This window comes from Stegostoma tigrinum, chromosome 19, assembly GCF_030684315.1.
Source record: "Stegostoma tigrinum isolate sSteTig4 chromosome 19, sSteTig4.hap1, whole genome shotgun sequence".
Taxonomy (NCBI): domain Eukaryota; kingdom Metazoa; phylum Chordata; class Chondrichthyes; order Orectolobiformes; family Stegostomatidae; genus Stegostoma; species Stegostoma tigrinum.
The window spans coordinates 61,346,630-61,359,632 of record NC_081372.1 but is presented as its reverse complement, the minus strand read 5'-3'; the positions used below and the strand labels follow the sequence as shown (position 1 = coordinate 61,359,632).

Here is a 13,003-nt window from a genome sequence, read left to right as displayed (position 1 = left end):
TTGGATTGTGAAAGGAATATTTTGTTAAATTAAGGCAGGATAAGGCTAAACAGTATTGACAAGAGAACTTAAGGGTAAATCTACAAAACAGTGGGAGGTGTTCAAAAAAGAACTCAGGAGAGCAGAGATAATGGGAATTGCAGATGCTGGAGAATCCTAGATAAACAAAGTGCGGAGATGGATGACCTCAAAAAAAAGCTGATGAAGGGTCTAGGCCCGAAACGTCAGCTTTGGTGTTCCTAAGATGCTGCTTGGCCTGCTGTGTTCATCCAGCTACGCATTTTATCTCAGGACAGCACAGGCCCAACATGTTCCCTCTGGTAAAATGTAGAAGCAACAGGCCATGAGGACCCTGGGTGTACAGGAATATGGAGGGCTGGATGAAAAGGAAGAGAGAGGCTCATAACAGGTACAAAGGTTGCACATCAATGGAGGCAAAAGTGGAGTATAAAAAATGATGGGGAATCTTTAAGAAAGAGAGGTCATGAAAAACCACTGGTGGTCAAGATTTGTGAAAATCTTAAAATATTCTGCAGACATATCAAGGGTAAGAAAACAACAGCAGAATAAGTCAGGTACATTTGGGACTGAGGGGGATGTCTGTATGGGCAGCTAGGACACTGGTGTGGTGTTAAATGAGTACTTTACAACCGTCTTCACTTGGGAGGAGAATATAGGTACAGAATTCAGGAAGAGGGACTGAGAGGTTCTTTAGCTGATTGGTATTGAGAGTGAGGAGGTATTGGGGGTTTTGGCAGACTTAAAAGTAGATAAGTCCCCAGATCTGGATGCGTTGTATTCCAGGCTACTGTGGGAGATAGGGGTGGAAAACTCACAGGTCCTGGCCAATATTTTTTAGTTCCACTCTGGCCTTGGGAGGTGCCAGAAAACTGATGCAGTTTATATGGTCCCACTTTTAAAGATTAACCAAGGAATTACAAACAAGTAAGTATCACATCAGTGGCGGGGAAACTATTGGAGAAAATTCTAATGTAATGAATTAATCTCTTTTTACAGAAGCAATGTTTGTTTAAGGTTTTGTCAGAGGGAGGTCCTATCTAAATTTTTAATTCACTCATGGGAGGTGGGCCCCTGGCTGGCCAGAATTTATTGTCCTTCCCTATAGCTGTACTTCAGAAGCTGTACTTCTTCCATTGTAGGACCTTCATGGCAAAATAAATAGCCCTCCTGAATACAACTCCAAGAAAGTTTTACCTCTAAACTCTTTTCAGCATGATTATCCCAAGTTATGTTGGTAAGTTGAAACATTGTTATTTTTGCATATCAAGGAGCATAGGAACAGGGATAGACCATTCATCCCTCGAGACTGCTAGACCATTCAATAAGATTCTCAAATCCCTGCAGCTCAGGTGCTATTGTTTGACCCACAATGCCCTAAGAGACAGAATTCCAGGATTTTGACCCAGCGACAGTGAAGAGACAGTTACAGACTTCCAAGTCAGAGTGGAGAGTGACTTGGAGGGAAATTTGTAAGTGCTGGTGCTCCTATGTATCTGCTGCTGTTGTCACTCTAGATGGGAATAGTTGAGAGTTTGGAAGATGCATCTAAGGAATTTTGATAAATTTCTGCAATTCTTCTTGTAGGAATACACGCAGCTGCTACTAAGTATCGGTAGGGGAGGAACTGGATGCCCGTGGAGGCAATGCCAATGAAGCAGGCTGTTTTTGTCCTTGCCAGTTAAGCCTCGAGTGTCACTGGACACTCAAGCAAGTAACGAAATAGAGAGTATTCCATCATAGTCCTGATTTGTACTTTGTAGATGGCAGCAGGCTTTGGAGAGACCAGTTTAAGTGAGGTACTTGCCACGGTATTGCTGGTCTCTGATTTTCTCTTATTGCCGCTGTGTTTATGTGGCTGAGTTGAGTTGAGTCAATGGTGACTCCCATTGAGACTGGGGGAATTCAGCGATGGTACTGGCATTGAATATCAAGGGTTGCTGGTTAGATTGTCTTTTATTGGAGATGGTCATTGCATGGCATTTGTGTGGCACAAATGTTACTTGCCATGTCTCAACCCAAGCCTACACATTGTCCAGATCTTGCTGCATTTGAACATTGACTGCTTCAGTACCTGAGGAGTTATAAATGTCTATTGCTGCTCCTGAATGCCCTCCTACACTCTCCCATTGAACCAGGGTTCATCCTCTGGCTTGATGGTTATGGTTGAGTAGGGATACAGAATCCCCACAGTGCAGAAAGAGGCCATTTGGCCCAACAAGTCTGTAGTGACTCTTTGAACTGAATCCCAACGAGACCCACCTCATGCTCATAACCACGTGTGGGATTTTCACCATGGCGAGCCCATGTAACCTGCACATTCCTGGAAACTATGGGACAACTTTTAGCATGGCCAATCCAAATAACCTACACATTTTTTGACATTGGAAGAAAACCAGAGCATTCAAAGAAAATTGTTGCAAACACGGAAAATCAGCCAACCTCCACACATAGTCACCCGGTGTTGACCTGAATTGAACCATTGTTCATGGCGCTGAAAGACAACAGCACTAAGCACCATGCTGCCCAAAATTAACACTGGGCCAGGCCAGGAGGATGCAGATTGTGCTGAAATACAATTCAGCTGCTGTGATAGCCCACAGTGCCTCACGGATGCCCAGTGTAGAGTTCAAGATCTATTTGAACTCTGTCTCATTTCGTACAATGATAGTGCCACACAACAGGATGTATCGTTGATCGCGAGGAAGGCTATCAAAAATTAGAAGGATTTTGATCAGATGAGGAAGGAGGCTGAGGATTGGCAAATGCAATTCAAAATAGTTAAGTTATCAGGTGTTGCACTTTGAGAAGTCAAACCAAGGTAGGACTATACAGGAAATGGTAAGGTCCTGAGGAAGTGTTGTGAATCTAGGAGTACAAGTAACCCTAACCCTTATCTGCTTTCCAGAGGGACCACTCTCTCCATGACACCCTTGCCCGCTCCACACTCCCCTCCAACCCCACCACACCCAACACATTCTGCAACCGCAGGAAGTGCTACACCTGCCCCCACACCACGTCCCTCACCCCCATCCCAGGCCCCAAGAAGACTTTCCACATCAAACTGATGTTCACCTGCACATCTACTAATGTGGTACACTGCATCCTCTGTACCCGTTGTGGCCTCCTCTACATTGGGGAAAGCAAGCAGAGGCTTGGAGACCTCTTTGCAGAACAGCTACTCTTGGTTCACTCTAAATAACTGCACCTCCTAGTCGCAAACTATTTCAACACCGCCTCCCATTCTACAGGTGACATGTCCATCCTGGGCTTCCTGCAGTGCCACAACGATTCCACCCGAAAGTTGCAGGAACAGCAACTCATATTCCGCTTGGGAATCCTGCACCCCAATGGTATCAATGTGGATTTCACAAGCTTCAAAATCTCCCCTCCCCCTACTGCATCCCAAAACCAGCACAGCTCGTCCCCGCCTCCCTAACCTATTCTTCCTCTCACCTATCCCCTCCTCTGACCTCAAGCCACACCCCTGTTTCCTTCCTACTAACTTGATCCGGCCCCCTTGACCTGTTCGTCCTGCCCGGACTGACCTATCCCCTCCCTAACTCCCCACCTACACTCACCTCTACCGGCTCCATGCCCACCTCTTTAACTTGTCTGTCTCCTCTCCAGCTATCTTCTCCTCTATCCATCTTCGATCCGCCTCCACCTCTCTCCCTATTTATTTCAGAACTCTCTCCCCTCCACCATTTCTGATGAAGGGTCTAGGCCCAAAACGTCAACTTTTCTGCTCCTAAGATGCTGCTTGGCCTGCTGTGTTCATTCAGCTCCACACTTTGTTATCTAAGAGTACAAGTAGATTGTTTATAGAAAGTGGCGTCACAGATAGACAGGGTGGTGAAGGAGGCATGCTGGCCTTCATTGGTCGAGGCATTAAGTGTAGGTGTTGGAATGTTATGTTACAGTTTTGTGTCACTGGGGAGGTCAAACTTGGAGTATTGCATACAGTTTTGGTCACCCTATTATTGAAAAGACATAGTTAAACTGGAAAGTGTGCAAAAGGTGATTTATGAGGATGTTGCCAGAACTCGTAGGCCTGACTTATAGGGAAAGGTTGGCCAGGATTGAACTTTATTCCTTGGAACATAGGAGAATCAGGGGTGACCTTATTGAGGTGTATAAAACCATGAGGGACATAAATAGGATGAATGCATATAATCTTTTTCCCAGGGACAGGAATTAAAAACCAGAGGGCATAGGTTTAAGGTGAGACGGGAAAGATTTAAGAAGGACCTGACGGGCAACTTCCTAACAAAGAAAGTGGTGCATATATGGAATGGGCTGCCACGGAAACTGGTTAAGGCAGATACAAGAGCAACAATTAAAAAACATTTGTATAGATACAGAAATGAGAACGGTTTAGAGGGTTAAGGACCAAATGCAGGCAATTGGAGCTAGCTGAGTGGGCACCATAGTCAGCATGGACCAATTTGGGTTTCCATGTTCTATTATTCTATAACAAGAAGAAGGGTGGTCTCAATGTAAGGCAGGACTTACCAATATTGTCATGGATGGATCTGTAGCCAGATTAGTAAGGATGAGGTCAAGTAGGTTTTTATCTCTTGTTGGCTCCATAGCTGCCTACCACAGACCCACGTGGCCTTTGTCCTTTAGCATATGACCAGCTAAACATTATCCAAATAGTGACAGGTTCCAGAACTTGGTGTCTGATTTCATGAATGTAAGAAGAATTCTCATGCAGGTTCAGCAAGTAATCAGGCCAGTTAACAGAATGTTATGTTTTATTGCGAGGGGGATTGAACATTCACGTGAGGAGGTTACGCCTTAATTGGGCACAGCATTTGTGAGATTGCTTCTGCAATACTGCATACATCATTGTTTGCCAACTTACAAAAGGATGTTTATGAATTGGAAGCAATTCAGAGGTTTGCTAGACTAATACTTGAAGGGAGCAGGTTACCTCATCTGGAAAGGCTAGACAGATTTGGCTTGTATCTTCTGCAATTTAATAGGAGGAACTGACTTAACCGAAATGTAAGGTCCTGAGGGGACTTAACCAGGTAGATGTGGAAATGTTGTTTCCTCTCATGGGAGAGTATAGAACAAGGGATCATAAATTAAAATTAAAATAAAAGGAATGTTCTGTATGTTCCTTCAACTTCACAACCTTACCCTGAATCCCTGAAAATGCCACCTAATAACTGCATTTTCAAAATCCCAATAATCTCACCTTTAGCACACAATTCACTATAACATGTGCAGCAACTGATTTGTTCAACCCAAATGATCTCCACTTCTGATGCCCTTGGTCCCTATAAAACCAACACTCTTCCTCTCCCCGACATTGTCCACTTCCTATAGGCTCCTACTCTCATCTGCTCCATCAACTTTCCAAAATCAACGTTCCCTCTTAATTTCTTAACAGCTGCATAGGCCTCCAAGGCCCATGCGCGGAAGCATCTTCTGGAATCAGAAATCAATGTTGCATTTGGCATGTCGACACCAATGTGCGTGAAATATTGCAGTGATTGCACATGCACAGAGCCTTGCAGTTTACAGGGAATCTTTACTGGGATTTCACTGAAAAGCAAGGGTATCCTCTAGTTTCTTCCATAAACTACAAACCATTTTTTTCAAATTTATCTCTCTGTCCCCTCCACACTCAACTGCTACAACAGCAACAAATTCAACTTATTAACATGAAGACCATCCATTCAGTTGTCTGTGTTATGACATTCCCTTTTCACTAGTCAACACAGCCAAGCTTAATTTAACATTCCACCCTGCCCTAGCACTGATCTATAGATTCTCTTTTTTGTTCATGCACTTTCAGAGGTAATCTTGTCCATGAGATTCAGCTCTCACTTGTCCTATTCCCACCAAACTGCAGATTACCAAATCTCCTGACCTCTATTATTTTCTTATTAATTTGCTCATGAGATGGAGGCATCACTGGCTAGCACTGCATTTATTGCTCCTTCCGCAATTGCCCTTGAGAAAGCAGTGCAGAAATGCTACAGTCCTTTGGTGTAGGAAAACCCACGATGTCATTAGCGAGGTAACTCCAGGATTTTGATCCAGCAACAGTAAAGGAACAGCAATATTGAGTTCTAAACCACTGTGTATCAGTGGTAGAGGGGCTCCATGTTAAAGGTGACGAACAGGTTGCCAATCAGGTGAGCTACTTTGACATGAACTGCATTTGGAGGCGCACTCATCCAGACAAGTGTAATGAATTTCACGACATTTCTGACTTGCGCTGTGTCGATAGTGGACAGGCATTGGAAAGGCAGAAGATGAAATACTGGCTGTAGAATTCACAGCCTGTGATCTACTTTTGTAGCCACGGTATGCATTTGGCTGATTCAGTACAGTTTCCGGTCAACAGTAAATTCTAGAATGTTGATAGCAGGGAATGAAGCCATGGTAATGCCACTGAAAATCAAAGGGTGTCCGTTCGATTCCTGCTTGTTGGAGATGGTCACTGTGTTGTACACATGTCAGTTGTAATTTCAGGTCAAGCGTGGATGCGCTCAATGTCTTACTGCAAATGCACACAAACTACTTCATCAGCTGAGGATTTGTAAATAGTGCTAAACGTTGAGCAATCTCTGCAAACCTCCGCACTTCAGAATTTATGGTGAAGCAAGGGTCATTGAAGAAAACATTTAGGCCTAGGTGAGAAATTCCTGCACTGCTATCCTGCAGCTGAGATACTTGACTGCTAACAGCCACAATTACTTTTCTTCACAGTAGTATATTTACAATTAGTGCAAAGTTTTCCCACAAGTACACTTTGATGGTGGTTTACCAGGGCTCCTTGGTGCTTGACCATTTCAAATACTCCACTAATGTCAAGACAATGATTCTCCTCTCAGCCATCTCTCCTTGTAATGTCTATTGTAAGAAGATCAAGAAGGTAATTGGCCCTGGTAAAACTCAAACTGGTCACGAGCAAGCAGGTTATAGCAAAGCAAGTGCCACTTGATAACACTGGCCTTCTCCTCCATATAGTTATGTTGTTAACTACAATTCATGACTGCAGAGCTTAAACTTGAACTAATGGTTATGGGATTGTTTACCTATTAGCAAATATTGCTTTCACTGTTGAGCATGCCTCACCAAGATAACAGTTAATTTTTAGATCGGAATCTGGACAATCCAAGATGGAGGACAGGAAGAAATTGTGGCTGCAAGAGTTCCTACTGTTTGAGGTATTTTCAGTGTTGGAGCTGATTGCCTCAAATTTTTGGAGCAGTAATCACTGTTTTATAAACTGTTGCATTGTTTTGGAATTTTAGGAAGACGTGATCAAAACAACAGGACTTTAAAATGGAGAGAGAGAGAGAGAGAGGGAGGGAGGGAGAGGGAGAGGGAAAATAAGCAGGGACCACATCGGAGGTGAAACAGACGGAGAAGTAAACCTGTACAGCTGTCTGACCAAACAGTGAACCTGTACAGCTGACTGCCTCTGTTGCTTAATTTTGAGTATCTCTGGACATTGGAGTTCATTCAAAGAATAACAAACAAACAGTGAAATTCAGAGATGACCTTGGAGAAACCTTTGTGGGGGAGATCACGGCAGGGGAGCAGCAAAGTGGCTTCTTTTTAATAAGTGTAACCAACTTTTTTTATTGTAAATCTACAATAGTCAGAGTGGGTTTTTTTTATTGTACGTTTCATTGAGATCTGCCCTAGAACAGTGTTTTTACAGCAGTAAGACAATGCTGTTTTCTGAGTCTGTAGATTGTTAAGGTGCAAAGATGACCTTCAGTAGTGATGTGCTTGTCCTGCTGGACGTGGGACAGTTGGGAGAGTTTTCATGTTACAGATGATTATGTCTACAGGAAGTGTGTTAGGTTGCGAATCCGATCAGATCGCAAGGATTGGTTGGAGTGGCAGTTAGAGGCAATGCAGAACTTACAAGACTTGCGAGTGTGATTGATTTCAGGAAGACATAAAAAACACAGACACAATCGGGTAGATGTGTTATTTCCAGGAAAGGTCGGAGGGGTAGGCAGATAGTTTAGGAGTCTCCTGTGGCTATCCCCATCTTAAACAGGTGGACTGTTTTGGAAAATATAAGGGTGATGGACTCTAAGGAGAATATAGAATGACGGCCAAGTTTCTGGTACTGAGGTTGGCTCTAATGTAACAAGGCGTACATTAGGTTCCAAGCGATCAACTATGATAGGAGGGTCTCTAGTCAGACACAGACTGACATTTCTGGGGCTGCCAGTGAGGTATCAGAACGGTGTGTTACTTCCCTGGTGGCAGATTCAAGGATATCTCAGAGAGGGTACAGAATATTCTCAAAGGAGAGAGGGATCAGCAGATCGCCATTGTACAGTTTGAAACTAATACAGGAAGAGAAATGGATGAAGTTCTGAGTCGAGAATGTAGGAAATTAGGAAGGAATTTAAAAAGTAGGTCTTCAAGGGTGGTAATATCTGGATTACCCACAGTGCCATAAGCTAGTGAGAGTAGGAATAGGAGGATTGAGCAAAAGAATGCGTGGCTGTGGAGCTGGTGTAGGGGAGAAGGATTCACATTTATGGATCATCAGAATCTCTTCTGAGGTAGAAGTGCCTGTCAAAGGATAGATTGCATTTGAATTGGAAGGAGACAAAAACACTAGCAGGGAGATTTGCTGGAGCTGCATGAGAAGATTTAAACTAGCATCTGTGTCAGTGGGTGTGTGGGTGGGCAGAATCCAGGGAGACAGAAGGAAAAGAGATCAATCTGAGACTGGTGCAGTTGGGAAAAGGAGCAAGTCAAACGGTCAAGGCAGACAGGAACTATAGACTCCTAAGCCTGACATCAGTGGTTGGCAAAATGTTGGAGGGAATCATGGGGGAAAGGATTTACGTGTATTTGGAAAGGCAAGGCCTAATTAGGGACAATAAACATGGCTTTGTGTGTGGGAAACCATGTCTCGCTAAAGCAAGTTTTTGGAAGAAGTAACAGAGGATTGATAAAGGCAGAGCAGTTGATGTGATCTATATGGACTTCAGTAAGCCATTTGAAAAGGTTCCTGGTAGTAGACTAATTAGCAAGGTTAAATCACATGGAATACGGGGAGAATCCGCTTGGATGTAGAACTGGCTAAAAGGTAGGAGAAAGAGGGTGGTGGCTGACGACTACTTTTCAGACTGGAGGCATGTGACCAGCAGCATGTCACAAGGATAGGTGCTGGGTTAGGGTTTATGACATTTATAGAAATGATTTGGATGTGAACAGAAGAGGTTTGATTAGTAAATTTGCAGATGCCACCAAAATTGTTGGTGTAGTAGACAACCAAGGTTACCTCAGAGTAGAACTGGACTTTGATCAGCACGGCCAATGGACCAAGGAGTGGCAAAAGGTGTTTAATTCAGGTAAATGCGAGGATCACAACAATCTTGCTGGCACAGAATCCCCACAGGTATGTCTCGCCCACCTCTCTAAATGGTCTGGTGGACCCCCATTTGCCCAGCAGCAATGGTTGCTACTGAATCCACAATATTTCTCACTTCCTGTCTTCAATGTGTTATCCTTTCTGGCTGTAAAACTCATGCAGTAACACTGTCTTTGCGCCATTCTCGGAGATCTGCTTAGCATTAGAGTCATGTTCAATAATGCCAAGTGAAAAAAATGATCCATTTGGAGACACTTTTGTCTGCCTGGTTGTGTGGTGCAGTGGGGGGAGGGGACGAACTGGGCTGGTTCAGGGATGCAGTAGGGGAGGGGGAGATTTTGAAACTGGTGAAGTCCACATTGATACCATTAGGCTGAGGGTTCCCAGGCGGAATATGAGTTGCTGTTCCTGCAACCTTCGGGTGGCATCATTGTGGCACTGCAGGAGGCCCATGATGGACATGTCATCTAGAGAATGGGAGGGGGAGTGGAAATGGTTTGCGACTGGGAGGTGCAGTTGTTTGTTGCGAACTGAGCAGAGGTGTTCTGCAAAGCGGTCTCCAAGCCTCCGCTTGGTTTCCCCAATGTAGAGGAAGCCACACCGGGTACAGTGGATGCAGTATAACACATTGGCAGATGTGCAGGTGAACCTCTGCTTAATGTGGAATGTCATCTTGGGGCCTGGGATAGGGGTGAGGGAGGAGGTGTGGGGGCAAGTGTAGCATTTCCTGCGGTTGCAGGGGAAGGTGCCGGGTGTGTTGGGGTTGGAGGGCAGTGTAGAGCGTCTTGGGGCCTGGGATAGGGGTGAGGGAGGAGGTGTGGGGAACAGCAACTCATATTCCGCCTGGGAACCCTGCAGCCTAATGGTATCAATGTGGACTTCACCAGTTTCAAAATCTCCCCTTCCCCTACTGCATCCCTAAACCAGCCCAGTTCGTCCCCTCCCCCCACTGCACTACACAACCAGCCCAGCTCTTCCCCCCCACCCACTGCATCCCAAAACCAGTCCAACCTGTCTCTGCCGCCCTAACCGGTTCTTCCTCTCACCCATCCCTTCCTCCCACCCCAAGCCGCACCCCCATCTACCTACGAACCTCATCCCACCTCCTTGACCTGTCCGTCTTCCCTGGACTGACCTATCCCCTCCCTACCTCCCCACCTATACTCTCTCCACCTATCTTCTTTACTCTCCATCTTCGGTCCGCCTCCCCGTCTCTCCCTATTTATTCCAGTTCCCTCTCCCCATCCCCCTCTCTGATGAAGGGTCGAGGCCCGAAACGTCAGCTTTTGTGCTCCTGAGATGCTGCTTGGCCTGCTGTGTTCATCCAGCCTCACATTTTATTATCTTGGAATTCTCCAGCATCTGCAGTTCCCATTATCTTTGTTTCCTGGAATGTAGTTGGACTTGATGCAGCTATATTGCAGTGTAGATTAGATTCCCTACAGTGTGGAAACAGGCCCTTTGGCCCAAAAAGTCCACACCAACCTTTGGAGCATCCCACCCAGAACCATCCCCCTTAAACCCACACACCCCTGCACGCTACAGGCAATTTAGCATCGCCAATCCACCTAGCCTGCACATATTTGGACTGTGGGAGGCAACCGGAGCAAACCCACGTCGGCAAGGGGAGAATGTGCAAACTCCGCACAGACAGTTGCCCAAGGCTGGAATCAAACCCGGGTCCCTGGCGCTGCAAGGCTGCAGTACTAACCACTGAGCCACTGTGCCGCCCCAACTTTTGTAATTTGTATTGAGAAATACTTTAAAAAAGATACCTGCAGGTCTTTTCCAAAATGCATCCTTGCAACTGTTGTGTTGACAATTCTCCTGCCAATCACTGAAAATTAAAAATCATCTGCATTATTTTTGTACCACTCCATCACAGAGGTATTCTTACCACTGACCTCTCAATTGCCACCATCCTATCCTCTTACTCAACTCTCACACCCGTATCTTCTTCCCAACCCTTTCAAATTGACTTGCTCCACTCCTACTCTCACCTCCATTTCCTCCAACTTGCCCTCCAACTGACATATTATCTCTCACTTCCTGATCAACTCTCCCGTTTACTTAATCTTTGCAAATTCCCTAAGTCTCCCCCACCTTTTCCTTTTACCCAAACATCTCCTTTAGCTCCGTCCCCAGCTTCATGTTTAATAACCCCTCAACCTCACCCTTTCTATGATCCCTCCATACTCAGTCCTCCCTGCATCCATTTACCCAATTCTCCTCCAGGTCACTCTCCCACCACCCCACACTTCACATTCACTTTCCTCTCCTTTCCCTTCTTTATTCCATCCAATCCTCACTACATCCTATATCACACTGCACTCTCCGTCCCTCACCTATTACACTCATAACTTCCTTTTCACGGGCACATTTCCCTCCCATGCACTCTTGTACTTACTCCCCTCTCACTACACCCTTCCCCTTTCTCCTCTCATTGCTCACTTCTTCGTTCCTCTCTCCCACCTTTCCCACTCATTCGAGTGTCACCTTGCCCTCCTGTCAATCTTCACCACCATCTTCCCCCTTCCCTGACCCCACTCCCTTTCCCCAAGTCCAACGTGCACAGGTTGGATGAATTGGCATGTGAAATGCAGGGTAACAGGGGATACGGTGAGGTGAGGTGGGGTAGGGACTGCTCTTCGGAGGGTCGGTGCAGACTCGGTGGGCCGAATGATCTGCTTCCAAAGTAATCAGTGATATGATTCCTTACCCTCCTCCCCCTCACGCTCCTAGACCCCAGTGCCTTCCCTGTCCTGTCTTGTCCTGTTCATTCCCTTCCTTTCCACCCCACGTCCTGCTCGCGTGCCGCTCCTTCGAACCGTTTTCGTCGCGCGACGAACTGCCGAGCGCGCGCGCGCGCCACCTTTGATGGAACGCCATTGGCTCAGCCGCCGGCCAAGTGCGGAATCGGCCAATCGTTGATGGCAGAGTGCGGAGCCGCGGCAGAAGCTGGTCGAGCTGTGTCCCTAATTTCTTCTGACGTCCCATTTTCCTCTCAGATTTTCGCCCGTTCGTACCACATTCTTGCATTTCTTCATTCCAAATAATCGCTCACGTTTATTCCGAAATTCACCCTCACACCTTTCCCCACAAATTCCCGCTTTTCTTCTCCCAAATATTCCTTTACATTTCTCCGACTACCGCCTCAAGTTCTCTCCCCACTCACACCTACACAAACCCTTTCTCTCCCATCTAGCACAAACCCACTCCTACGTAATCCGGCCCCAAACTATGCCTGCCTGCACCCGGCCCCCATCACGATACAAGCTTGGGTTTCAGAGTTTGCGTTCTGGATGGAAAAGCATAAAGCTGACGCTCACCTGACGAAATTTAAAATGGCGCGCCTGTAGACGTGGCCATTCCACAACATATAAATGTACAGATAGAGTGGGAATGAGTGTCTGCCAGAAGAATCATGTGTAGACCTCATTAAAACTATGAATTCGTTGAATGGTTACAGCACAGAAGGAGATAGTAGGAACCGCAGATACTGGAGAATCCGAGATAACGAAGTGTGGAGCTGGATGAATACAGCAGGCCAAGCAGCATCTTAGGAGCACAAAAGCTGATGTTTCATGCCTAGACCCTTCATCAGAGCTT

General features: G+C 45.8%; 1 protein-coding gene across 1 annotated transcript in view; it reads right to left on the bottom strand.

The window, feature by feature from the left end:
* LOC132210739 (synaptonemal complex protein 2-like) overlaps nt 1-12,215 on the bottom strand; it is a 48,312-nt gene extending 36,097 nt beyond the window's left edge. Inside the window, exons 1-2 of the mRNA XM_059652658.1 lie at nt 12,114-12,215; nt 11,170-11,231 (exon numbers count right to left, since the gene is read on the bottom strand). Coding sequence (XP_059508641.1) covers nt 11,170-11,193 — 24 coding nt within the window. The 5' untranslated portion in view covers nt 11,194-11,231; nt 12,114-12,215. The remainder of the gene's footprint in view (nt 1-11,169; nt 11,232-12,113) is intronic.
* Nucleotides 12,216-13,003: the final 788 nt, after the last annotated feature.